General features: G+C 55.4%; 1 protein-coding gene across 1 annotated transcript in view; it reads left to right on the top strand.

The window, feature by feature from the left end:
* The window catches only part of ADGRD1 (adhesion G protein-coupled receptor D1), a 51,981-nt gene that overhangs the window by 11,736 nt on the left and 12,292 nt on the right, over window positions 1-27,953 (top strand). The window contains exons 5-15 of the mRNA XM_056115632.1: window positions 2,036-2,215; window positions 4,551-4,805; window positions 8,089-8,153; window positions 8,932-9,087; window positions 10,227-10,286; window positions 11,993-12,110; window positions 12,714-12,824; window positions 13,121-13,196; window positions 15,695-15,836; window positions 25,042-25,115; window positions 27,667-27,790. Of these exons, the coding sequence (XP_055971607.1) occupies window positions 2,036-2,215; window positions 4,551-4,805; window positions 8,089-8,153; window positions 8,932-9,087; window positions 10,227-10,286; window positions 11,993-12,110; window positions 12,714-12,824; window positions 13,121-13,196; window positions 15,695-15,836; window positions 25,042-25,115; window positions 27,667-27,790 (1,361 nt within the window). The remainder of the gene's footprint in view (window positions 1-2,035; window positions 2,216-4,550; window positions 4,806-8,088; window positions 8,154-8,931; window positions 9,088-10,226; window positions 10,287-11,992; window positions 12,111-12,713; window positions 12,825-13,120; window positions 13,197-15,694; window positions 15,837-25,041; window positions 25,116-27,666; window positions 27,791-27,953) is intronic.

Raw genomic sequence — 27,953 nt, 5'->3', positions numbered from 1 at the left:
TACCAAGGTGGTCGCCTGCAGACACAGAGCCAGGGTGCGGTCCAGTGCCAGCCTCCCCCACGAGCTGTGTGGCCCCCCGCCTCTCTCTGCTCACTTCTCTCCTGCACACAGCAGCAGGGGTCATGCCTGCTCCCTTGGTTGCCAGGACAGAGGAGCTGGCCCTGCCCCAAGCCGTGGCCACACTCACGCCTGCTCCTGTTATAGTTGCCGCAGGCCCTGACCGTTTAGACGGCAGACATGGCTCCCGCTGCTATTTGTCTTTTGATTTTGTTACAGTAAATATTTTTGTCTTACAGAATTTTATAATATTTATGTGCTCAAGTTAATCCATCTTTTCTTCTGACATCTGGGCGTTTTTTCTTTTTTTATGTCCTGAAAAATAACTTTCTGCTGTCTAGCTATGAGATGGATTGGGATTTAATGCTCATAAGAAAAAAGTACCAGTTTGCCCAGATAGGGTTTTTTTTTTAAACTTTTTCCTATGGGTTTTTTCTTTTTTTGTGTTGTTGCTCCCAAGTGATGACAGGCCCCCGGCCACTTCTGGACCTTTCAGACTCAGGATATAAGTGATACGCCCCAGCAGTGGCTTAGACAGAAGCGTAACTTTGCAGGTGAATGGAAAAAGGAGAAACATGAAGAGCCTACCCACCCTCATCCACCGCTGAACTGTTTTCTATTTCCTGGACAGGAAGACATTTATCCAAGACAGGATTGAATGAAAGACTTTAAAAAAAAAAAGTTCCTGCAAAGTGGAAAAAACTGACTTCCCTGAATTCTATGGGGACTTGGTTTCATAACAGAGTCTCACAGCTTGGACCGTGCTGGTTTCCTGTGTGTGGGTGGTTCTGGGGGTCCTGCTTGCAGCTGGGGCTTTGGGGAGCCCTTGCTGTTCCTCTGTGGGGATGGAAGGATCCAACGGAAACCTGGGTAGGGAGAGCCCTGCTGGCCACGTGCATGGAGATTTGGAGGAGAAGCTGCTGACAACTCCATGAGCCTGCTCAGGGGCTCCTGTCATTCTGTTGTTGTTTTTGGGCCACACTTGACAGTGTTCAGGGCTGACTCCTGGCTCTGTGCTCAGAGCTGACTCCTGGTGGTGCTCAGGGATCATTCTTGGTGGTGCTCAGGGATCACTCCTAGCTCTGTGCTCAGGGCTCACTCTTGGTGGTTGTGCTCAGGGCTGAATCCTGGCTCTGTGCTCAGGGATGAGTCCTGGCTCTGTGCTCAGGGCTGACTCCTGGCTCTGCTCGGGGCTTGCTCCTGGTGGTGCTCAGGGCTGACTCCTGGTTTTGTGCTCAGGGACCACTCCTGGTGGACTTGGGGTACCATATGGGATCCTTACAGGTTGGCCGCGTGCAAGGCAAGCGCCCCACTGGCTGTGCTGTCGCTTTGGCTTGCTCTGTGACTGAGGCACAGCAGAGCCCTGAATAGTGTGGGTCTGAGATGGGGCCCGGCTACTGTTCACAGAGGAGGTTTGGCAAGGACCACAGGAGGGCCATCAGTTGGCCTTCCTCCCAGCCTCTGCATCCTTCCTTACTTCCTGCTGCTCTCTGCTCCTCTTCATGGGACGATAAAAGGACTTTCCTGCATCTAACAGGAGAGAGTCATTGAAACTCTTAGGGCAGTGTCCAGAGTGATGAGTGCTGGCCTTGCATGCAGTCAACCTGAGTTTGATTGCTCGCACCCCATATGGTCCCCGAGCCCCACCAGGAGTGATGTCTGATGGCCCCTTAAAAGCAACAAAGCTCTTCAAAAAGAACTTGGGTACTCTGCTCATTCAATCTTAGTTACTGTCATGGTGTTGTCTGAATTGAATATTGTTTGATACCTTTTGTTGATTTACTTGTTGATTATTTGGGAGGGTTGGGGCATACTGGCAGTGCTTGGAGCTACTTCTAGCATGGTGCTCCCTCCAGGCAGTGCTCAGGGCATCTCACCAGCCTGCTGAGCCCGCCTTGGTTGGCAGTTGCATGAGCCATCGCTCTGGGAGCTCCTGGCTTGATTCCTGCAGCTCTGAACCCCGTCTTCCTTTCCTTAGGGGTCACATTTTCTTTCTTCTGGAAGACCCAAGGAGAACAGCCCAGGCCAGCCCCCTCTGCATATGGGGGGCAGGTCATTTCTGACGGCTTCAAAGTCCGCGCCAGCGGTGGCAAGGGCTCCGTGGAGCTGTACATGCGTGAGAACTCCATGACCTGGGAGGCCTCCTTCAGCACACCAGGTACGGGGGCCCCAGGACAGACTCACGGCTACCAGGTACAGGGACCCTGGGGCAGACTCCCGGCCAACGGGTGAGGGGACCCTGGGGTAGTGCCTGGGCCCCTTCTCCTGGAGGGAACACCTGGGAAAGGATAGGGATGGGTGGGAGTACCAAGGCCCTCAGGGAGGCACTTCTGGCCCTTGCCACTTCACATCTGCCTCTGGGTCCCCCGCACGGCAGGAGGGGACAGAGCTTGGAGCACAGCAGGCAGCCCCTCCCTCCTCTCCTTGTCAGTGCTGAGGACTGGAAGCTTTCAGATGGGACAAGAGAGGAGAGAATGGGGGCTCGGCAAGTGAGATGGGGCACATGGGCTGTCTGAGGGCACCCTGGGCAGTGCACGAGGCCAGAGCCGGGCGTGGACTGGCTGTGAGGACTCTGTCATTCAAGTGCCTCAGGACAGCAGCAGTGGTGGCCGGAGGAGGCACCTGACTATGGGTGCCGTCCCCTTTGTCCCCTCTGAAGAGGAGTCCCACAGGCACCCAGAGGTCTCTGCATGTCTGCGCTCTGCATTCCCGAGGCCAGATAGCCTCCCAAGCCCCCATACATTTTTGTGGCTCTTATTTGTGGAGCCTCCTGTGGTATCTTATGGTACCTGCTGGGGTATCCTGTGGTACCTGCTGGGGTATCCTGTGATACCTGCTATAGTATTTTGTACTTGCTGTCATTTCTTGTACCTGCTGTGATAACTTCTACCTGCTGTGGTATCTTGTGGTACCTGCTATAGTACCTTGTAGCTACTACGGTATCTCCTGCTACCTGCTGTCGTTTCTTGTAGTACCTACTATCATTCCTTCTGTGGAGGCTGTTCTTCATGTTTCCTGGGCTGGTTGGGCCTGCCCCTGCCAGGGACCTTCCGGACTGTGCTCAGACCAAGAGAGCAGCAGCCACTGCCATTTCCAGGGAAGTGGGCCCCGCAAAACACGCCTCCTGGCAATGGGCTCGAGAGTGATCCTTTGAGGGGGTTGTTCTTCTCGTGTGCTCTCCAGAGACTCCAGCAGGAGGGCTGTGCAGTCTCGGCAGCAGCCCTGGTGTCATGGCTGGGGGACCAGAGCCGACTGCCCTTTTCTGGAGGCAGCCCAGGGCCCAGGGAGACTGGAGTATACTCACAGAGCACTGTGGGCCTGGTGGAATGGGCATCCTTGGAGCTGAGATGCTCTTTAGGCCACCCTCCGACTCACAGTGGGGAGTCCTGAGTGAGCTTCAAGGGTGGCCTTGCCTGCCACTGCTCTGCCGTGTTGGAGCAGAAGTTTCTATGAACAACCTCTGGGTTGAATCAGGGCATTGGTGAGCATTGTGGTAGTCCGGGCAGAATGAGAAAAAAAAATTATTTTGAACAAATGACAACCATAGTGATGATGATTCACCTTTCCAATCAAGATTTCCCACTTCTCTTGGAAATAAGGATGATGGGCACCTAGGCATCCCTCTGAGGCAGAGACGGGGTGGGAGGCCACAGCCCCTCCATGCTCCCTGTACTCTGGCACCAGCATCCAAATATCGTTGCCACAACTAGTTGAAAGGTGTTTTTCTGAGCTTTATTCTGGGAGCTTTCTGGTTTCTATGCTTAAGTCTTCAATTCGTTTCAATTTCATTTTTGTGAGCTCTGTAAGATAGGAATCCAATCTTCTTCTCTTGCATAGGATATTTGATTTTCTCAGCAGCTGTTATTTGAAGAGACTAACTTTCCTCATCAAGTAGTTTTGGCTCACTTGCCCAGAATCTCGTGTCCTATAACCTCGCTATAATGTAATATTTGTTCTGGCAGGTGTTATTTTTTAATGAATTCTTTTGAGTTTTCTACACAGATAATCTTGCCACCTGATAATAGTTTAATTTCTTTCTCTCCAATCTGTATAGGTTATTATTACTATTGTTAGTCTTGCAGCGTTTTCGAGTTCTTCCAGTATTTTGTCGGGAAGAAATGCTGAGAGAAAAATCCTTTCCTCTCCCTGGCCATCTCAGTTTTTTGCTACTGGGCTTGTGCTCTGATTGGTGTGAGTACCTGCCTATTGCCAGGTATTCAACTGTTACCTTTGCTTGCAAGCATTTCATTTGTGATCCTGTTTAATGGCCAAGGGTCCATTTGAAACTGGTTTGCAATTTGGGGGTAGAGGCATTGCCTTCCCTGTGCTCTGGTGGGTCCTCCCTCAGGTTCTCTGTCAGCTCTGAAGTATGGCCTGTACTAGGGCCCACGACCAGTACCAGGGCCAGTACTGACCAGTTCCTTGGGAGGAGGAAAAGCAGGTGTGTGACTGCCTTCTGGGCCTTGACAGTGGTTCTCTTTGCTGTTTCCCAGGTCCCTACTGGACTCACATCCTGTTCACATGGAAATCCAAGGAGGGTCTGAAAGTGTATGTCAATGGGACTCTGAACACCTCCGACCCAAGCGGGAAAGTGTCTCACGTGTACGGGGACCCCAGCGCCCACCTTGTGTTGGGGTCTGAGCAGGACCAGACCAGGCGCAGTGAGCACGGCGCCTTTGACGAGTTCATCATCTGGGAGCGGGCGCTCACCCCGGACGAGGTGGCCATGTACTTCACCGCTGCCATTGGTCAGTGCGGCCCAGGGCCAGCGCCCCCCTACCCTCCTCTCCTCTCTGCCCACCCTCTGGGGTCAGGGTTAGCACTGCGGACATGGGGTGTGGAGGAGATGAAGCTGGGTGAGATCAGTGTTACCTTGCTGAGTCAGGGCACCTGAAGGGCCATGATGGAGGGGACAGACGCTTTGGGGAGGGGATGCCACCAATGACGTTAGTGCGTCGCTCCCCAGGCTGCTTGCCAGACTCTGTGAGGCGGCTATTGAGGCTGGAGCTCTCCTGGCTCATGCAGAGCAGGCTTTCCCGCCAGGGACTGTGGGCAGAGAACTTGGGTTCACACATTCTCTCGGCCATCAGCATGATGATCCTGGGGTCAGGGAGGTCACCCCCCACCTCCGGCTGGATATTCCATATAAATGGAATAATATGCCAGCAGACTTCTGTGTCAGTGTCTCCAAATCACAACCTTCTTTTCTGTCCAATGGAAAGACATAGCCAGCAGCACTGTCCTGCCCCAGGGATAGTGGAGGGGACCAACCGTGAGGGTAAGGCATGACTTGGGGCTACGGCTCCTGTCGGCATGTCGCATCTGCAATGCGTTGACTCTGTTTCCAAAAATAACACTTTCTTTCCCCGCTTGATTCCATTTTCATTCTGTTCAAGTGTGTGCAGTGCCTGTATTGTTACATAAACACTCTGCCGGAAAGAACAGTCAGCATGCCGGCACCTCAGGGGCATCCCGAATTGGCTGCTGGGAGGCCCAGAATGGCCCAGGGCATTGGGGTGGTACAGAGCCTTCCAGAGCCTTCCAGGGCCTTCCAGAGCCAGCTGTCCTCACACACGCTCTGACCTTGAGCTCCTCTATTGTTTGGGCCCTGTTGGTGGAGTGATGAAAAACCCACCAATGACTTTAGTCAAGAAGAAATTTGTATTCATCTCACACAAGGGAAACAATAGGGCAGAATTTAAACAGTTTTAACCCAGGTCTCCAGGAGGGTCCGTGGCAATTTTTTGGTGGTGCTGGTACCCCTGTGATGTCCTTCCCCTAGCGGGGATGGGGCGCAGAAAGCAAGCACGTGTGTCGTGGCCCTGGGTCTCCCTGCTGCCTCAGAGCAGCTGCTGTACTTGGGGCTCTAGAATATGCTGATGTTCCTCAGCCATAGTTCACCTTGGAACTGGCGGTGAGGTAGCCGGGCCCAGCGCACACAAAGGAGAGGGCTCCCCAGGAATGATCGGGGCTGCAGCTCTCAGCAGAGAGAAAGATTATTTCCATCTTGTCCCCTGCCACGGATGTTCTTCGGGATGGCAGGGCCTGGGAAGGTCAGCGGTGAGTGTGTTGGTCACCCGGACTGAGGTTTGTCATATGGACACCGTCCTGCTGTGCTGTCGTTTGCCCTGATGGCTCTCCCCACCCGGTACACTGGTGGCGCATGGGGAAAAGGTATCACTGCTTCTGTTTCTTGTTCCTGTCACAGCAACCCTTGTGTGCCAGGACAGCAGCTGCGTAGTGGGACCCCTTGTGCTCATGCCCACTCTAGGTGCGGTCACCACTGGGTCCAGGGGAGGCTCTTGGGAGGGGCTTCCAGTATCACGGGGTCCTGGGAAGCACATACCTGCTGATAAGTTGAGCCAAACCGAACCACTGGGCTCCCTTTCACTCAGAGACCCACAGTGAAGATGGGATGTGTGACTTAAAGTATGTACAAAAAAAGAAAAGTTCCCAAAGTTCCTGGAAGGTCTTTGTGAGCTCCCTGCACTGCTGCTCAGTGAGTTCAGAATGCTCAGGGCACTGTGCCCACACAGGTAACGAGGTCACAGGAGGTGAGCCCATCACCATGTGAAGAGCAGTCCTCCCGGTACTGTGGGGCAGCGGCTCCTGGGACTAGGGGCGTTGACTGGAGCGCCCCTTGCACAGAGGCGCCTTCTTCCCATGCTTTTAGCCTGAGCATGGACCATTTTTGGAGAACTCTGTCTGGATGGGGCAAACCAGGGGAGGCCGCGCAGCCACGCATCTTGTGCAGAACTGGGTCCAGAGTCAAGTGGTTGGAGAAATGGCGGCACAGTGAGACAGCACATGACAAGAGGCTCCTGGGGGGCTGGGCCCTCATCTCCCGTGCTGATCAGTGAGGCAAGCCTCATGCCTTGCTCCTTCCTTCCCCTTATTCTGGGGCACATGAGTGGAATGTGGGTTTCTGGGGGATCCCCCCTGTGTCTCCTTGGCCCTTGGAACGCCTGTCACTGACAGTAGAGCCTTCAAGCCCCCTGGTTCCTGAGGTGTCCTCATTTCCGTATCACAAATCACACCCCAACCAGAGCACTTGGCCACCTGCACCTTCAGCCTATAGTGAAGTAGAATGTCTGATGGTTTCGTCAGGAAGTACTGAGATAAGAAATGATGGTGGCGGAAAGGGAACAGCACATCAGAGCTAAATTTTGGTCTCGGAAGTCTTCATTATTGGTGGTTATTTATAGTCAATCAAATGGAGTCCTTAAAAAAATGGGACCACATCTGGTGATGCTCAGGACTTACTCCTGGCTCTGTGTTCTGGGACCATTCCTGATGGGGTTCAGGGGACCACATGGAGTGCTAAGGATTTAACCTGGGTTGACCACATGCAGGGTCAACTCACTGTACTATCTCTCCAATCCCCCCAGATGAGACCTTGATAAAGTCCCTGGAACCCCCCCCCCCCCCCAGGTGATAGGATCAGCCTGGCCACTACTTGACTGGTTAGCTCTCATTTGTCTTTCTGGGAGGGAAGTGTCGACCTCACCCAGTGACCAAGAGCACTCTATTTTCTCCCTGGCTAGTCCAGATGAAATTGAAGTACATTTCCGTGTGTGTGTGTGTGTGTGTGTGTGTGTGTGTGTGTGTGTGTGTGTAGTGGACACACCCACTGGTGCTCTGGGGACAGTGTGGTGCCAGGGACCAACCCATGGCTCCAAGTATGCAAAGCCTATGCTCCAGCTTTCTGAGTGTCTCAGCCCTGAGGTCTGTTTATTTATTTGAAATCAGCGAAAGCTTGTATGAGATCACATTTTTATATGATGACTTGTATTAACAGTGTTCACAGGCAATCTGGAATATAAACGGAAAGATAATGTGACCTGGGAAAAATCCATATACTCTACCCATTAGGCTGATTTATTAGCATTTTATCATTCCAGCCACATTCTTCTTCCAAACATTCTTAAACTTTCTTTGATGAGTCCAAAGCTGGGCGGTTTTTAAGTTCAGCACTTTATTGCGTAAAAGATAACCACATTTTAGTTATCAATTAGGCTTTTTTTTTTCCAGGAAAGCACACTTCCTTGTTTTCAACCCCACCAGGCTTCTTCACGACGCCCACGACAAGGAGCCTGGTAAGCAGCTCATCTATCCTTGTCCATGGCTTGTTGATGCTTTTTTGCTTGGATCTGCTCCCAGGATTGCTAGAATTCCATTAGTCTGGCTCATTCTTATTGGCAATATTGTCTGGGAAGAAATAATAGATGGAGGAGAGCTAACTTCAGTCCTGATTCCCCACCTAAGGCTGACTGAAGAGAAAGTCCTTCTGCCTATCTCCTGTGACCTCATGTGCCCAAATTCTCAAAGCTGCCCAGTTTAGCAACAGCTGCAGCCGGATCCTTCTGGAATCGCTGGTCCACAGGGAGCTGGCTCCTCTGTCCTTTATCCTGGATCAGGGAAAGAATCAATTCTTTGTTTTGTTTTGGGGCCACACCCGCCAATGCTCTCCTGGCTCTGCACTCAGGAATTACTCCTGATGGTGCTCAGTGGAACATGTAGGGTGCCAGGGATGGAACCTTGTTTGGCAAGGCAAGTGCCCTCCCTGCTACCCTATCTCTCTGGCTCTAGGATTGATTGTTATAGAGATGCTGGTGCTGGGATGAATATGTGTAACCGAACCACTTTCCTGTGGGAACCTCAGGGCCATGCAGCAACAGTCTCTGGGCTCAGACCCTAAGTGGCCGGTGGCTCCCTTGGGAAGGGAGCACTTCCCGAGGCAGGTGTGCCAAGTGACGACGGCCATGCCCGGAATGTCGTCAGCGCTGCCTTTGACAGTCAGGCTTCCAAGGGACCCTGAGGGCTCATGAGTCTCTGGCATGGTGCTTAGTGGAAGGGGCTCTTGGTTCCCTGCAGGTGCCCACAGACGCTTACCGTCCCATCATTGCCAACCTGACAGAGGAGCGAAAAGACTTCCAGAGTCCTGGTGTTGTCCTAACTTACCTCCACAACATGTCCCTCAGCCTGCCCAGCAAGTCTGTGTCGGAGGCCACGGCGCGGAACCTCACCATGGTAAGGTGGGGTTTGGGGGGCGGCCAGTGTGGGAGGGACAGCCACTGTGGGAGGTGTGGCCACTGTGGGGGCCTGACTCTCCCCTGGGCAACAGTTAGGATTCTGTAGCGTTATGGACCCAGGTTTCCCGGGTCCTTTCTGCTCCACACTGGCGCCCTGCATCCATCCTGCTCCCCAAGTCTGTGAGCCAAGCCTGCCCCGTTGGGGGTGAGCAGGGACTGATCTTCTTATCTGGATTCTGAAGCCCTGGCACCCAGGACATCCTGGACTTGCCTCTAAAGGTGCTGAATGAAGCCAGGAGAGTCCAGCCTGCCTGCTGGTGTCCTCAGAGAGGGCTGCGGACAAGCTGGAGGTGTAGGGTCAAGTTAGGAGGGCAAGAGGAGCAAGGGCTGAGAAGGACGAGATGTGAGGCAGTGGTGGCAGGGGAGGACTGCCCCCTGTGTGGCCTGGGGGAAAGCGGGCTGGGGTAGGGAGATGGACCTCTTTCTCAGAGAAGTTGGGGCTCACCTTTGTATTCAGGTCTCCCCATGTGAAGATGTTAGCAGCCAGTTTAACTTTCTGAGAACAATATGGAGCAAGCCAGACAAGGCTGCAAGGTGACCCCGAGTAACTTCTCTTCTGTGAGGGACACGGGTGCTTCGGTCAGCCTGGTCCCCAGGAACTGTGTGCCACAGGCCAGGATCTGCTGCTCATTCATTCTTGCCGAGGCATTTACTGGGCCTGTGGTCTCCCAGCAATGGAGCTAAGCATTCACTGTGACTTCTAAGTGCCGCCTCAGGGTCTGTGAGGGGGAGCCTGGGGCCATTCTGGCCCAAGTGCAGGGAACAGCAGGGGCATCTCTCCCGGTTGCTCTCCCAGCCAGTAGCTCCACTGCACCACCAGAAAATAATGGTGCCACTGACTGGGCAGAGCTGCCATCATTTCCCCGAGGAAATAACCTATGCGAGGGGTTCTGTAAGCATGCAGCCTGCCACACGGACAGCAAACACGCAGCCTCCCAAACAAATGGGTCAAACACAGCCTGCCACACAGACGGGGCTGTTTCCTCTGGTATCTCTTCAGCCCGGCCAGCTGCTGATAGGGAAGGGGGAGCCTGGCACACCGGGAGACAGCTCACGGTGCCATCTCTCCACCCTTAGACCTTCCTGGAGACAGTGGGAGATGTCCTTCAGCTGCCTGGCTGGACCGCTGTGTCTGAGGTAAGAGAATAGGATGTTCTGATCTTCAGTGAGCGTGTCCGCGGGAAGCAGATCGTGGTCCCAGTGGAAATAAAGCCGCTCAGCTTATGTCTGCCAAGGACCAAGCACCCATCAGCCCAGACCCGGGACTGTGACAGCTTCTTGGCTCATGTGAGACTGGTATGAAAGGCCTTGGTGCCCAGTGTGCTCAGGAACCCAGCATCGGCTCCATGTTGCTGGGCTCCGTCCTGGGGAGCAAGACCTGGTTTTCCTCATGGGCATAGACCAAGCCTGGGCAGTGATTAGCACATTTTTTACTATCACATAGTTCTTGGTTAGTAATAAAAAACATGTTTGAAGATCTCTAGAGTAACTTAAAGAAGCAGAATGTATATAATGCGTAAGTTGTTTTTTTTTAAAAAAAAAATCAACAACTTTTTCTCTCTACTCCAAAATGAGTGGAATGATTTTTCTCTTAAAAAAATAATAATTGTTGATTTTACTCATTTAAAAAAATAAAGGTGAGGGGCTGGATGAGTCTGGTTTGATCCCTGGCACCCCATAAGGTCCCCTGAATACCTCTAGAAGTGGTCCCTGGGCACAGAACCAGGAGTGAGCCCCAGAGCACAGTCAGGTGTGGCCCAAGCACCTCTGCCCCTCCCCCCAAGTCCCTCAGCCCAGGATCCTGACTCCCTTGCTCCAGGCAGCCCTGCCTGCCCTGGAGGTCCCCCCACACCAAAGCTGCACCTGCAGAACCTGCACTTCTTAGCCAACCTCTGGCCTTGCTGCCCTCTGCACACCCCAAGGTCAGTGGAGGACCTGAACAGATGTAATTCTGCATGGTAGCTATGGTAGCTGTAGCTGTCCTCCCATTGGTCATCGATTTGCTTGAGCAGGCCCAGTAATGTCTCCATTTTGAGATTTGTTGTTACTGTGTGTTTGGCATATTGAATACATCACGGGGAGCTTGCCAGGCTTTACCTTGCGGGCAAGATACTCTCGGTAGCTGGCTGGGCTCTCTGAGAGGGGTGGAGGAATCGAACCCGGCTCGGCCGGGCTGGCTGTGCACAAGGCAAATACCCTACCGCTGTGCTATCACTCCAGCTCAATCCTGCATGATTCAAATTTAATTTTTCAATGCTCTGTCATGAGATGTGAATACTGACGAAACTGTCCCATCTTTGGCAGACCCTAATTAGCATTGAAGAGAAGGTAAGGCACTTGCCTGGCACACAGCGACCCTGTTCAATCCCTGGCATTCCATGTGGTCCCCTGAGCCCACCACAAGTGATTCCTTAGAGCAGAGCCAAGAGTAAGCCCTGAGCACCGCCAGGTGTGCCCTGCTCCCAAACGAATCAGCCATACCCAGCAGAACCCAGCCTGTGGAGAAGCACAGGACACTGTGCAGCAGACAGACACGTTTCCAGAAGGACAGTAGAGGACAGGGCTGTGACCACAGGACAGGAGCCACTGAGTCCTGGGGCTGTGTGTGGGATTGGGATGAGCCAAGTCTGGGATCTCTGTGTGGTGGGTTCAGACAGATCTGGGTCTGGCTCTGACACCCATGTTCACCTCTGCCTCTGAGTTGTTCTGTCCTGTCTGTGACATCAGTGATGCTGTGCTATCCTGTGGGGGACGGTGGGACAAGCACATTTTTGTGGGGTTTGGCACACCCACCACAGGTCTGGCAGACCTGTGGTGACACTTCGCATCTGTGCCATTCCCAGGACAGCTCCATAGTTCTGGGCTTCATCGACACCATCGACAAAGTCATGAGCCACATCTCGTCCAACTTGCACATCAGCGACACCCACGTTGCCATCGCCGGCTCCTCCTCTGTGGCAGGTGAGCAGAGCTGCGTGCAGGGCCAGCACAGGGGCGCGGGGTGTCTTGTGGTGCTCCAGATGGTTGCACATACACACACATGCACACAGACATTAACATGCACATGAACACACACAGGCCATGTACGTGCACACAGAAACACATGTACATGTACCTGAGTACCCACTTAGAGATACATGCATGCATGAGTTTGCGTATGCATACAAACATGCACACAAATACATGGACATGTGCACACATAAGCACGCACATACATGTACATGTACAAACACATGCACACAGAAATGAACACACACAAGTATTCACACATGAGTGCATATGGATACATACAGACACACACACATGCACACATGCACACACACGTGGACATGTGCATGCACACAGATACACACAGGCACATCCATATATACAAACAAAAGCATGCTCACATGCAGTGGCCTGTGGATGGGGATCCATCGAGGTAGGGACTTTCCGGGGCCTTTTAGCTGTCAGTGTCATGTCCAGGAGGGGTTGTACTGAAATGCTCTGTTGGAGGGAACGGGCTGTGGCACAGCCACCCGCCACAGAGGCGCTCTGACTAGAGTCCATCTGCTTCGCTCACAGACTTTGCCATGGCCAAGCTCCTGCCCAGTACCATGAACTCCTCCCACTACCGTTTCCCAGAGCTCGGACAGAGCTACATCGAGATTCCCCAGGAGGCCTTTCATGGCCAAGGTGAGTGACGGCGCCTCACCCCAGGCACAACCCCCGGGGCTGAGAGACGCAGGGCCCCTGGAGCTCAAGGGCCACTGGGCATCACTGCCCTTTATGACCCCTGCCCTGCTCCCGTGACAAATCCAGACACGTCCCCTCAGAGTGCCCGAGCCTGGCACACGGGCCTGTCGTGCCCATCCCAGAGCCCAGTCATTCCAGCACTGTCCTTGTGTGGGTCCTAGGGGAGGGCAGCATGTGTGCGACTGTCTGCCCATCACTGGTCAGTGACTGGGTTCCACTCTCCGTTTGCTCCCCAGCCTGGACGACCATCGTGGGCCTGCTCTACCACTCCATGCACTTTTACCTGAGCAACATCCCACCGGCCAGCACTGAGTGAGTCAGGCCCAGCCCAGGGCGCGGGCGTGCATGTGTCCCAGAGCCTGGAAACCCCACCTGCCATCTCGCTCCCACACAGTCCATGGCAGAGGGCTCACCAAGGACAGGGTCATTCGCCAGTGTGCCCTTTGTGTCATGGGGGAGGCAAGCACGGGCCTCCAGAGTCAGGACGGAGCTGGCTGTGAACGAGGACGCCGCAGACCGGGGAGCTCAGGGATCATAGGACAGAGGGCCGAGAGGATGCTGGCTTCAGGCATGGCTGAAGGGGTGCTATCTCTCCACTGCTGCCTGTTCGGCTCCGTCCGTGTAGCTGACCGTGCAGAGAGCGGCCGGCCCCAGGGATACCTGCCGTGGGTGCTGTGCTGTGTCTCCCTGCTCCCCTCCCCCTGCCCTGGTCTGAGGCCCGTGCTCTGAGCCCAGCTCAGGCAACACAGTGCTCTCTGCAGCGCGGCCTGCTGGGGCGCTGTGAGCAGAGTTTTCCATCTCGGGCTGAGTGCCTTAACCAAGGTGTGCCTATGCTTCCTCACTCATTGGCTGGTCCTTCTCTTGCCAACGTGCAGGTGGTGGCCCAGCTCCAGGAAGGCCTGCAAGTAGGACACACAGCCCCCGGGGTGCCATTCTACCCTCTGCTGCGGAGACGCAGCCAGCTCCCACGCCACCTTTAGCATCTGGTCCCCACAGTTTCCACTGGGGCAGGAGGCTCTGGACCAGCAGACACGGCTAGTGCGTGAGACGGGGCAGGGCTGGTCCATGTTCTTTCGCACCCTTATGGGTCAGATGGCTGCAGGGCCCCTGTGACACTGAGTGTCTGGGACCTTGCCCCTGCCGCGCTGTGTGAGCCCTGGGTGAGTGGGCAGGGCAGGAATAGCCTTCAGTGGGGTGGGGAGTGCAGGCAGGGAAGTCTGGGCCCTGGGGAGAGCCACGGCCTACTACAGTGGCCTGTGACCATGCCCCATGATGCTGACCGAGGTGTGTCCACTCTGCTCCCCTGTGATGGGCTCGTGGTCCACCAGCACCCAGGGGACATCAGGAAGCTCTGCCTTCAGGAGAGGCTCCCCCCTGAGGGTCTCACTGCTGGGGAAGGCCATTGGACCTGGGCTTTGGGTGTGTGTGGGTGACCACATGAGACAGCACCTGAGTGGGAACAGCAGCCACCATGGCCCGTGCACAGTGGGCCCTGTGCCTTGTTCCCGAGAGCAGGAGGCCATGTCTCCCTGGATGTCCCTTCCCAGTCACTGGCTGAGACTTCTGATGGGGCAGCAATTATGACTCTGCAGAAGTTCTGTGTGACGTGGGGAGGCAGATGGGTAGGGGTCAGGCCGGCAGTCACATGTGTCTGCCGGGCAGGGGTCAGGCTGGGGGTCACATGTGTCTGCCAGGCAGGGGTCAGGCTGGCGGTCACATGTGTCTGCCGGGCAGGGGTCAGGCTGGAGGTCACGTGTCTGCCGGCCAGGGGTCAGGCTGGCAGACACATGTGTCTGCCGGGCGGGGAGTCAGGCTGGGAGTCATGTGTCTACTGGGCGGGGGTCAGTTGGGGTCTGACAGGCAGGCAGCCAGGGCTAGAATCCCAACAGCTTAGAGGCCTGAGAACTAACACAGTGGGGACCTGGGTCCTGGGTTTGATCCCGGCACTCTATATGGTCCTCTGTGCCCTACCAGGAATAATTCCTGAGTGCAGAGCCAGGAGTAACACCTGAACATTGCTGGGTGTGACAATCCCCCCCCCCCCCAAAAAAAGGAATCCAGAGAGCTGAGCGAACTTGCCACCACTCCAGTGGTCAGTGTGCAGACCACAGGCCAGGCCCCAACGACACACCCAGGTCCCATGCTGGCCAACCCTGTGTGGGCCATGAGTCCCGTTTAACCCCCTGAGTACCCAGGAGATGCGCATGTATACCAGGCAAGATTCTCTAGATTGGTTGTGAGTGACAAAAAAAACCTGTTTATACGGGCAGTTTATTGGCTCAAGAGCACTGAGTGGGGCACAGCAGATGGCTTCAGGAGTAGCTCGATCCAGCACCGGTGGTGGTCTCAGCTCTGCTCCTCCTTGGCAACGCCCCTCATGGCTGTAAGGTGCTGCCCGAACTTGACCCTTCAGGGTTGACACAGAAGCGAGTGAGAGTCTGTGCCAGCTCCTGCTGAGCCTGGTGGCCTCCTAGGACTTAGCCGGGTCTGTGCGCACCTCTGAACCATGAGCGCAGAGGCAAGCGGAGAGCTGGTGCTATGCAGTTTGTTCGGAGCTGGGCATGGAAGCCAGTACCGGGCCGGGGTGAGAGATCCCTTTCAGGAACCCTGTCAAGGTCCAGAGTCCCCAGGGCTGCGGTTCAAGCCTGGCCCTGGCCCTCTCAGCTTGGCTCCCCCAGTGCTCGGGCTGAGGGGCTGGGCAGGGTTCCAGCAGAGGAGCTGCAGGAAGCCCACAGTGGGGCAGAAGGCTGCAGACCCCGCTGTGACTTCACCCCGCTGCCCTGTGTGTGACGCTGCCTTTTCTTCCCGAGGATCGCGGGGGCCATGAGCTATAGAAGCTGCCTCCTGTCGTCTGCCAGCTCCCTCATTTCACTCGACGTGTCCCCACGGCCAACGCTCTCCCAGAATCTGTCTGGTTCCCCGCTCGTCACTGTCCACCTCAGGCACAGACTGGTGAGTGACCTGGCTCTGACCCCATGAAGACAGCGCCGTCCCTTCGACCCTATCCCTGTGCCTTCCACGTGGCACTTGGACTTGCCACAGAAGGTTCCTCTGGTGGTGGCTTGGTGGCTCTGTGATGACGCTGGGGTCCGAGCCAGGAGCTGCCTGTCCTGCTGAGTCATGACTCACTGTCCCACCAGATGGTGGCCTGGTGCGATTCCCAGTGGGGCTCAGGAACTTCAGCCAGAGGCTCTAGTCACCAGCCAGTGGCCACTCGGGGCAGCTTGTGCCCACTCGGGTCTGAGTGAAGTACCGACTGGGATCAGGTGCCTTCTCCATCTTGGCCCTGCCACAACTGCCACCTGTGTTCCCCACCCCCACTCTCCGCCTCCATCCCCCATTTCCTCCACATCCTCCTGCCCTCTACCTCCCCTCATGTCCCCCATCCCCCATGTCCCCTTAGCCCCCCCCAGCCCCCCACATCCCTGCTCTCCTCTGCTGCTTGGGCCCCTTTATAGTGTCTCCACTTCTGTCATCGTGTCTGTGCCAAGGACCTGTCCTCACACAGCCTTCTGGTTCCCTGACCCTGAGGGCCCACATGCTTCCTCGATGGCTTCAGTGTCCCGCACAGATGTGACTCCTGTGGGTGATGACACAAGCCATTCCTTGTGCCCAGAGGCCCCCTCTGCAGGGTCACAGGCCAGCCCACTCCATGGGCTCCCCAGATCCCATCTCTGCCCCAGCTTGGGCTGGCTCCGACCTTCTCTTGGAGCCCCTCAGGGGCCCTCCCCATCGCTGCTCGGGCCAGGCCTCTGCCAGAGTCCAGTCGTACTTTCTAGAAGCCTCTGCCGTGGTGGCCTATTTTACCTCTCCAAGATCAAAGCTGCCCGCAGCAAAAGGCCGCCTCCACTCTGCCCTTCTCGGGGTACGTGATTGATTGTGAGTGTGTATGTGGGTCTGTGTGATTGTGTATGTGATTGTGGGTGTGTGTATGTGGGTCTGTGTGATTGTGTATGTGATTGTGGGTGTGTGTATGTGGGTCTGTGTGAATGTGTATGATTGTGGGTATGTGTATGTGGGTCTCTCTGTGTGCATGTGGGTGTGTATGTGGGTCTGTGTGTATGTAGGTTTGTGTGTGTATGTGGGTCTGTGTGATTGTGAGTGTGTGTATAAGGGTCTTTGTGTGTGTGTGTTTCTGTGTCGTTGTGGGTGTGAGCTTTCAGGGGTCTGTAGGAGAGTGAGCTAGTATTAGCTGCCTCCCAGGTTAATGATTTGTCTTTCTTGTTGGTTCTTGGCTCTTCTCTGAGGCTGACCTGGTAGATGGCCGGGTTTCCATTTGTTGGAACTTTCTGGCGGACGGTTCAGTTGCACAGATAAAGGGTGGCAGCAGCGGGGAGCTGAGGACTCAGTGAGACAGGGGTCCGCACCCCCGTCTTTGTGGCTTTGTCGGGGTCTGGCAGCAGCCTCAGGCCTTGCAGCCTCGGGGCAGGAATGAGCTTTGCTTGGCTGCACCTTAGACATGCAGAGGGCCCTGCCCCCGGGTTTAGGCATAGATACCCCCACCCCTGCGTTCCGCATCCCTAGAGGGGCTGTGTGCTGCCCTGTCCAAGCCCTGCGGCTGTCTGCACTGTCATCACCCCTTGGGGCTTCAGACGTGGGCCTGGGCTGCTGTCGTGCTCCGTGGAGGGGCTGCCTTGCCTCTGTGCCCCTTCAGGTCCCCTTGCTAGTCCATGGGCTCACACGATCTCTGTAGCATCTCCTTCCTTGGGTAGAGTGACGCGGTCATGTGAGGGGCACCTGGGGACATAGGCTGCCCACTGAGAGCAAGTGGGCTGCCTGGTCCAGCCCTGACCTATGGCGCCGAGGCTCTGTCCCTGCGCTGTGGTGGCGGAGAGTAGACGGCGGCTCCTGTCCAGAGTGTTGGGCCCTTCTGCCGCCATGCAGCAGTGCGTGGGGCCTTTGGAAACAGCGTTTCTTAGCGGCCACACCCTGGCCTGTGCACAGAAACGGTTCCCAGGAGGTGCTGGGAGGTGGCTCTGGAAGAGGCCGGGGGTGGGCGGCACCTTCCTCCCTTGGCCCGTGGCTGTCTTGGCATCCGGGCGAGGCCAGGAGACGGGCGCCCAACCCCTCTGCCCCCCACACAATCAGAATGATGGGTCTGCAGCCGCTGCTATTGCTGGAAACGGGCTGTGCTTGGGAGGTGCCAGTTTGGAGGCCAGAGAGAGAAAAAGGGTGGATTAAAATGCAAGGCCCGTGTTGATGGCTGGTTGCTGGAGCTATTTTTAAAAAAGAAAGTTTTGGAGTAAAGAGTCTCATCGTGAGGAGAGACGAGAGGACGTCCACCCTCCCCCGAGCGGGAGGTAATTGAAGCTTGCCCGAGCCAGACCTTCTCCAGGGTTTTGGGGGTTTTTTTTGAAGGTTGCTTTTGTATTTCTGAGGACGTTTTGGGAAGGCTTTTTTGAGTTAAAAAGATGTTTCTGGTGGGAACATTTCTCAGAGAGGCCTGATGGATGGGAAGACTGAGGGTCCCAGGGAACTGAGTGGTGCAGATGCCTGGTGTGGGGGCAGGGGACAGAGACTGCAGTGGGGGCAAGAAGCCTAGGGCCACTCATCCGTGACATTGTTGCACACAGCGTGGGCAGTCAGACATGCCACGGTCGGGCCTGAAATATGGCTGTTTGGATGCGCTTTCCGAGACAGGCCACAAGTGCTGCTTTTGTGTTAGAGCGGGCCCACGGCTGGGCCCACAGCTGTCACTTACCTACGTCTGTGCTGATGAGAGATACCCTGACTCCTTTCCCACTCTGTGCTCTGGGAGTCTAGAATGTTCTTGCTCAGCTAACTATCGAGCACATGTGGACACAGTGCTGGTATCTCACAGATGCAGGTACACACACACGTGCACTCACACACTCATGGAAACCCACATATTCATGAACATACACATACTCAATCCCCCCAACACGGTCACATACATACACACTCTTACATGTCACAGGCTCTCTCATATCCATACCCTGACACAGCCATACACACACACAGACTCACACTCACATGAATATACACACACAGATTCTCACACACACACACACACACATACATACTATCAGTCTGATTCTGCCTGCCCCTCATCAGATGGTGCCTGTAGCCAGCCCGTGGCCCCGGCCAAGCTCCCTGGTCCCTGCAATGGGCTACACACAGGAGGCAGCCACTCGTGCAGTGCTCACTGTCCTAGCAAACCTGGTAACAGATTGGAGGTGAGCAAGCCATGGTCTTCCCACACAGAGACCATGACAGAGACAAGTTTCTGTTCTCCCTGTCAGTTACTTTCAACATATCTGTAAAAGGCAAAATGTCTGCACAGAGGACTTGACACATCAATGCCCAGAGAGAGCGGAGCTGTGTTCAGGCTCTGGGGGCTTCCATTTGGTGATCTGCTTTGAAGATCCTCCCCCTGAGGGGAGCCCGCTGTCAGGGGGCTGCGCAGGGGCTCCTGCTCTTTCTGTGAGACATCAGTGGCTCCTGGCTGTCGGCTCCCTGGGCCAGGGCTCTGGAAAGGGGCTGGTTCCACCCTGCACTCCACGCAGGCAAAATGTAGGGAGCCTGAGTGCCTTTCCTCACGGATGCTAGCAAGTTTTTCCCCAAGGTGGGACGGGGGAGGTCACAGCCAGTGGAGGCAGACGGTCCCTTCATCACCTTCCATCCTCCTGAGTGGGAGCAAGAGTGAGTATGATCACGGGTGTGTGAACAGGAGTGAGTGTGAGCAGGAGTGAGTGTGAGCAGGAGTGTGAGTGTGAGCAGGAGTATGTGAGCAAGAGTGAGTAGGAGTGTGAGTGAGAAGGAGTGAAAGTGTGAGCAGGGGTGAGTGTGTGAGCAGGAGTAAGTGTGAGTGTGAATTGGAGCAGGAAGTGAGGCCTGTGAAGGCCCAGCCAGTAAGGAGGCCCCTTGGGGCACTGGGCCTAGCTGGGAAGCAGCTGTTGCCCCTGACTGTTCGAGGAGGGTCGGCCCTGGCCAGGAGCCGGCTGTGTGGCCCAAGCAGCACTGCTGTAGGCCGAGGGCCCGAACCAGCCCCCGGGCCAGCGCATGTGCAGTTCGAGCCCACAGCTCCCCCACATGCCCCCGAAGCTACTTTCCTGCAGCCCCGCTGCTGCTCTGTACCTGGAGCAGCTGTTTTCCACAGGCGGGTGAGGGCTTCTCCAAGTCCCCATCTGCGGGGGACTCGGCATCTCCTGGTGTCACTGGGGAAAGGGAGGAGGGTTTGATTCTGCTCATTTCATCTTGCTTTGAGAATTGCTATTTCCTTTTTTTTTTTTTAAGCTTTCTTTTCAAAAGCAGAAGAGAATGTCATGGGTAAAGCTTATCTATTTTCCATTAACTCAGAAACGTTTGGTGTGTGAGAGTTTAAGACCAAAGGAAATGGGGATGAAATGGTTATGTTTTGGGGCTCACAGTACGGAGTAACAGTTCACATTCCTGGGACTGTCCGTGGGGTCCACCTGGGTGTACTTAGAAAATTCTAGAATACCATTGGCCTTCTCGAGCCACGGTGCCAGGTGGAAGAATGTGGAAGACGCTCCCAGTTGTGGGTGGTGCTGTGGGGCCCGAGCGGGCTGTGAAGTAGACTTGACCACCCATGCTGACCTGGCCATTCCACAGAAGGCTCCTTGTGACCCCTGGGAGGGCCCTGTCCAGCAATCCCCGCCTGCTGGCTATCTGCACCCACCCCATGTGTGCCAGTGTCTGGGAAAGCTGCCTCCCAGCCCCACCCTCGGGTGCCAGCGAGGCCACCCTGAGGTCCAAGAAGGAAGGTTTCTGCTTTTCTAGCCGGAAGCAAAAGCTCCGCATGGGAGCCCAGGGCGGTGTTGTCCCAGCTGTTTGGGTAGGTCTGAGACTGTCTGGGCAGCAGGCCTGCCCGAACCACAGGGGGTCTGCTGGGCCATCTCTGCTACTCATATTTCCCTTCCCAATCTCATAGCATAGAAGGAAGATACCATTTGTGGCACATCTCTGAGAAACTCAAAATAAGGTGTATAGGGAGAGTTTAGGGTTCAGACATTACTTGCGCAGGGGGCATTCAGACCAGATGGCGCAGGAAAAGCCTCGAAGGCAAGCTGACCCTTGTTGGTGGAGTTGTACCTCCTGCCCAGCCACACTGAGGTGCTGGGAGCGGATGTGTTCCTACCTCCTGAGTGTCTGGGACCCCGTGAGGTACCCAGTGCAGGGGGTGGGGGCTAACCCAACTGAGGCAGTGCCAACCACGAGGGAGGCAGATGCAATGAGGAGCACGTTTGTGGCTGCATTTGAGAGACTCCAGAAGCTGATCTTGGGCCAAATGGTGGCTATATACCAGTTCCTGAGAGCCACAGCCATGGGTGACCGGAAGCGGGTGTGGCGCTGAAGGTAGTAGCCGCAGAGATGCCATCGCTGAGCACAGGACTAGGGCAGAAGTGGCTCCTGGCAGCTGCTGTCCCTTTCCCACCTTTGTGGGTCCAGTGGCATCTTGTTGGAGACAGAGCCTGTGGTCCCTGTGCTTGCGTCTGAGTGTCAGCCAGGCCACACAGCAGCCCCGGCCTCCCTCCCGCCCAGTGGTGCCAGCGCGTGTCCCAGCTGCTCTCTGGAAGAATAAGACTGAGCCCTGTGACAGTGGCCAGCAGAGTTCTGCCTGGACGCTGGCTCTGTTACTGGGGCAGTGCAGGTGCTCGGCAGAGTGTGGAATATTTCTCCATGCGCCCGGACTGTTTGCACTCCCGCTGGCATCTGAGTGATGAGGCCTTGCTGCACTGTGCTCGCTATTTTTTATTTTAACTGCTTTTATCATCTTGCTTTGAATTTCCTTACTGGTTCGTGACATTGACGGCCTCTACTTGTCCTCCTTCCCCATCTGTGCTTCCTCCTGGATAAAATGTCTCTGCATAGCCTTTTTGCCTGTTTCCCGACAGCTCCCATTTTCTGAGTGGAGTTTTGAGGATTCTTAATGTATTCAAGACGTGACTTGGGTCAGACACTTGGATTCTAAGTACATGCCCCTGGTCTGCAGCTTTTAAAACCACCCCTGGGGTCTTTCATAAAACTGAAGCTTACATTTCTTACAAAATCCAGTTTATTGATCTTGAAAAAAAATTGGTTAATGTTTTTGGTATCAAGGCCAATTCCTCTTAATAGGGCTCTATCTCCTAAGATGTTTACCCTATGTTCTCAAGGTTTTTTTTTTTCTTTGTGGGTCACACCCAGCAATGCTCAGGGGTTCCTCCTGGCTTTGCACTCAGGAATTACTCCTGGCAGTGCTTGGGGGACCATATGGAATGCCGGGGATCAAACCCGGGTAGGCTGTGTGCAAGGCAAACACCTTACCTGCTGTGCTATTGCTCTGGCCCCATGTTCTCAAGTTTTTTTTTATATTTAACATTTAGTCCAGGATCTATTTTCAGTAACATTTTATATCAGGGGAGATTTAGGTTGAGGTGTTTATGTGCACGTGTGACCATTTGAGCATGCACACCTATCTCTGTATACCTTTAATCTCGTTCACATGTGTTCAGGGGCATGTTGTTCATATGCATTTGTGTGTGTGTACAAATACACATGCATACCTGTGCGTGGGCTTGTCTGAATACATGTGTCCGCATATGTGTATGTTATTTGCCTGCGATGTCCAGTTGCTCCTTACTGTTTGTTGGAAGAATAACCAGGGAGTTCCTTCTCTGAGTGCCGGTTCTTCACAAGGAGCCGGTGGCTGTGCTCTAGGGGCTGTCTCGGGCTCTCCCCTGGGGCTGTGGGTCTCTGGTCTTCCCCTGCAGCCCCCCATCCTGATTGCATGAGTCTGCAAGCTGCAGAGGCATCCTGAGCCCTGAGCCCCCGTCCTCCTCTGTCCCACCTCCCTTGCCTTCAGGTAGTGTTTCAGAGTGACCTCGTCTGTGACACAGTTCTTACTGGGGACATGAGAGCACTTGAGCCGACCTGTGTGTTATTCCGGGTTGAAGCTTCCAGCCCAGGAACATGACCGTCTCTAAAAGCTTGTGTTTTCTTTGTTCCCCTCCTCAGCATCTTCTAGGCATTAGCATGTGGGTCCCAGGCACGCTTGGCCAGATTTAACATGCGTCTTTGGTTTCTGAGCAAATATAAATCACATTTTGATGTCAGTGTCCACATACTTACTGCTAGAATACAAACATGACAGTGATTTTGTATTCTGCAGCCTCGGTGAATGCAGCAATTCTCAGTTTCTTTTTTTTTTAATTAAAAATTTTTTAATAGTGAGACATCATGAGGTACAGTTACAATTCTCAGTTTCTTCAGGCGGGTCTGGGGGCTCCAGCAGTGCATGGCAGCCCTGGGGCCACTTCTGGTGTCACTTGGGCAAAGAATCCTGGGCCAGGGTATTGGAGAGCACCTCCTCCATACCCAGAGCTGCTCTGAGGCCACATGGTGTTGGGGTGTAGCATGGCACTTGTGCATGCCAGGTCTGAGCTCTATCCTTTGAAGTGTCTCCCGGGTCAGACTTCCCTTGGCTTTGTCTCCCTAAAGGTGGATGTTGTGCCCCTTGAGGGGCATGGGCCTGTCCCAGAGGGCCCATGAAGGTGCCCAGTCATGGTGGCTCACTGCTGTGGGCGTGCCTGGCACCCTATCCCCAGGACCGGCTCACTGCTGGTTGACGGCCGTCTTTCTCTGGCACCACTGCTCCAGGAACATGCCTGTAGCATGCTATGTACGTGATATAAGTATGGTCACAGGGTGTGTATGCCATGCTCCGGGGATGTGCCTGTGACACACTATAACAGGCCCCGTAATACACATCCTTGCCACAGAGCATGTCCCACTCAGAGACATGCCTTCAGCACGCCTGTAACCAGCAGACCCCCTGTGACGTGCCCGGGTAGACCATGCAGGGCCTGCTTGCACGGGGCCTGTCCATACTCAGCCTCTCGGGGTTGGCCCTCTGCGGCCTCCGCCAGGGAGGATCCTGACTCTGGGTAAGATCTCAGCCAGGCCACATGGGCACTGGGCCTGGGGCCTGCCCCGCTGAGGAAAATTCCTTCGAGAGTGATTAGGGTTGCAGTTGGAGGTGGGGAAAGGAGGGAGGGGGGAGGGAGCCCCAGTCCTTGCCCTGCTGTGGCACACATACAGGTGTGCAGCTCTCTGGGGCCTGAGCCCTACACTCACGATGGCCTGGCTGTGCCGGGACGAGGCTCAGACACTGAGGGTTGTGAGGGAGCCTCCAGCTGCTGTGCCAGGGCTGTGCCAGGCTCCGGTGTGCAGGGGCTGCCCTCCCAGTGCTCTGGGGCCGGGGGTGCTGTGTCCCCAGGACTGGAGACACCTGAGTCTGCATCTGGCCATGGTGGGAAATGGGGCCAAAAAGGTCGGTTCTGGCTCCTATGGCTGCTTGGTCCTATAGTCATTTTGGAGGAGGGTTTTGGGGACCTCCTGACTCTCAGTCCCCTTGGCCTGGAGACTGGGTAGTCGAGTTCAGGGTGCAGTGCTGCCAGGGCCTATAGTGGAGCCAAGGGCCACCCCAGGTACAGGGGATGTGTGCCCAGACCCTTGTCCTCACTGTCCCCTGCCCCCATATGTCCTGCCCCATCTTCTCTCTGTCCCCATGTGTCCTGCTCTCCTCCCCTCACTGTCCCTGTGTGTCCTGCCCCCCTCCCCTCACTGTCCCTGCGTGTTCAGCCCCATACCATCTCTGCCCCTTCAAATTCTTTCCTGGAGTTGCGCATCAGTGGATTCCACCTGAGTGCCTGGTCCTCTCCAAGCCTGTGGGGTGGTAGACGGGCAGTGCTGAGGTCAGAGGGCAGCTCTGATACAGTATGCTGAGCCTGGACAGCCCCTCGGGGAGCACCGTGTGCTGGCAACCAGAGACGCCTTGGGCAGAAAGTGCTCATCCCCTAGTGCTCAGTCAGTGGGGGTCGGGGATGTGGCACTGGAACACTGTCCTTTGGTCCCTGCAGAGGGCATGGATGTCTCTGTGTCTTTTTCCTCACCGCAGGAAACATGCCATCAGGCAGTGGCCATGGGCATGTTCCTGCATGCGTCACCCACCAAGGAGAGTGGTAGTGACACTTCAAGCTCTGCCCCAGGCAGTCTGGGGTGTGTGGTCTCAGCAGCTGGCATGGGGCAGAGCCAAGGGTCTGTTTTGCTGAGCGAGCCACATGTGTGCGAGGCTTGGGAGGTGCTGCAGGGACCTGCTTGCAGCTGTACCATGAACCCCCTTTCCTTGCAGACCCACCGGCAGCTCAGCGCGGCCACCAACCAGAGCAACCGTGTGTTCCTATACTGCGCCTTCCTGGACTTCAGGTACGGAGGCTGGCGACGGGGGTGCTGGGGAAGGGGCTGACACAACCCAGGACCCATACACTGAGGCCTGGTTCTCAGGCCACGCAGGAGCTGGGGCTCGGACACTCCCAGAGTCCCAGGGGCTGGGACTCTCACAGTTGCCCCGCCCAGACCTGCACAACGTGGTGCTATGGTGTGACATGCTGTGTGTATGCTGTGGTATGTGTGTGCTGCAGTACAGACATGCCACATTGTGGGTGTGCTGCGGTGTGACTGTGCTGTGTGTATGCTGTGTGTGTGGTATGCATGTGTTTTAGTATGGACCTGCTACATTGCAAGCGTGCTGTGGTGTGACATGCTGTGTGCGTGCTATGTGTGTGTTGTGTGTGTGCTGCGGTGTGACATGGTGTGTGTGTGCTGTGGCAGGGATGTGTTGCAGTGTGGGTTGCTGTTAGCTGCTGGCTGCCCTTCCAGGCTCAGGAATCCTTCCCTCCCCTGTACTGTACCAGTCCTCACTCCAAATCCGGCCACCTCCCTGCTGCCCTCCTGCCCTCTGTCCCAGGGTCCAGGTAGGGACAAAAATTGGGCTCACGGCCTCGTCTCAGGTCCCAGATGGGTTCTCACCTTCATAAAATTAAAACCTTTTCTCCACGCACTGGGGCCATCCTCCTCAGCCTGGGTGCTGTTTCAAAGCACAGTTTATTCCAGATAGGTGGGAATTTCCCAGAGATCGTTCCACTATGACCTCTCAGGAAATATTTTTGTGATCTGAAATTTTCCTTACTTAAATTCAATTCTTTTGAACTGAATTTGTGAGCAGTTGTTTTGTGGCCCAGGTTGTGCCTCTGAGGTAGTGTCCACGTGTGGGCTTCTGCCACCTCCTCCCTCTCCCCTCCCTCCATCCGGAGTCCCTGCTGCTGGCACCTTCCTCAGGAAGGTCTGGGGAAGGAGCTGTGACCCACCAGCGCCCTTGTCTGTCCTCCTGGCCTGCGTCAGGTACACAGCCACATGGCCCACCTCGGCTCAACTGTGGCTTCAGTGCCTGTGTGAGTTCTTTCCCGCTTTCATTTCAACTTCCATGTCATCCTGCTTTTTCTAGCTCCATCGCGGTTTTAGTCCAACCTGAATTTTTCTGCTTTTAATGAGAATGTTTAGGTAATTCCTACTAAACTGATGTCATTGGCATCCTCAATCTCCCCGCTTGCCACTGCTTCCAATTGCTCTTTGTTTGTTGGGTTCTCTTCCTCTCCAAGTTTGGGATATATTTTGTGGCTAATTTGGCTCCAATTTTGATCCCTAAGGAAGGGTTATGGTCACCGTGTCTTGAGGCCTAAAGCACCTGCTCAACCCATGTAGTTTTGCTCCTCGGGTTGTCATTTTGTGACCTTCATGGGTGTCCCCACTGTTACTTTTTTTATTTTATATTTTACTTTTTGGGTCACACCCAGTGACACACAGGGCTTACTCCTAGTTCTGAACTCAGGAATTATTCCTGGCGGTGCTCAGGGGACCCCACCGAATGCTGGGAATCGAACCCGGGTCGGCCACATGCAAGGCAAACACCCTACCTGCTGTACTATCACTCCAGCCCCTCCCTACCATTTCTTTGACCTTGGGTCTGGACCAGACACCTGCCTTGCTGTCCCGAGTCCCTGCCATGGTTCCCCCAGCCAGGGGAGGCCAAGGGCCACTTCCCCAATAGGCCCCTCCTAGAGTCACCTCCAAGTGACCCTCCCTGCAGCTTCCTACCTTGGGCATAGTCCCGGAGGCCACATCTCTCATCTGCTGCTGTCCTGCGGCACAGGACAGAACATTAAAGCTGAAGCGAGAGCAAAGGAAATGGGAGCCTTTGCCCGGCTGCTTCTCAAAACGGGTCCCCAGGGCCCGGCTGGAGCCCAGACGTGCCTTTAAAAACTCTGAATGGCAATTTCAGGGGAAGAGCCACTGAAATGCGCATCTTCTCTCCCTCCCTCCCTTTCTGTTTAACCTGAAACCATGGCCAATGACAGAATCTCTCACCAGGAACCCCCCAATCCCAGGCGCTAGGAATCAACCCAATCGGCTATGGCTTGTCCGACTTGTGTACAGCACCATCTTTGGAGGGCACCTCCTGGGGGGGTTGGGGGCATGCTGAGGGCAGCCCGGCATCTCCTATGGGGGCGCCCCTCCTGTGGAGGGGTTCCTCAGAGTAGCCTGCCTCTCACCTTCCCACATTTGCCCTGACTTGCAACTGCTTGAGACCGAACATCCAACTGGCGAGTCTGTCCTGGGGAAAGTCATGTTCATTGTCCCGGGCTCCTCACACAGACAGTCGTCCTCTGCAGGGTTTCTGGCCCTGCCCCGCCATCACCACACAGGCCCAGGGGGCACATGTGCTCTTTCCCTGGGGGGGCCGTGGTACATGTGGTTGGCCTGGCCCAGCCCCTGCCACCTTCATAAAATTATCCCTGCATGGCGAGAGGAGACGGGACAGTGCTGGGCGGGTGCCTGAGGACCTGGGTGGCCTGACCCCTGCTGCTCCCGAGCCTGCTGGGGCATGGCACAGGCTCTGCTGACTGGCCCGTATCCCCAGCTCCGGAGAAGGGGTCTGGTCCGACAAGGGCTGTGCGCTGATCCAGGGGAACCTCAGCTTCTCCACCTGCCGCTGCACGCACCTCACCAACTTCGCCATTCTGATGCAGGTGGTGCCCCTGGAGGTAAGAGCTGAGGCCTGGGCACACTGGGTGGGAAGGGGCTGACAGAAGGCAGGGCTGATGCATGGGCAGGTCACATGGAGCAGAATAGGTGGGCGGGGCTGAGACATGGGCAGGGTTGAGTGGGTGGGGTTGAACTTGGGCGTGTGAGGCTGATTGGGCCTGC

Source organism: Sorex fumeus, unplaced genomic scaffold (genome assembly GCF_029834395.1).
Source record: "Sorex fumeus unplaced genomic scaffold, SorFum_2.1 ptg000029l, whole genome shotgun sequence".
NCBI lineage: Eukaryota > Metazoa > Chordata > Mammalia > Eulipotyphla > Soricidae > Sorex > Sorex fumeus.
The sequence above is the reverse complement of the archived record's forward strand: the minus strand, read 5'-3'. Positions and strand labels throughout refer to the sequence as shown.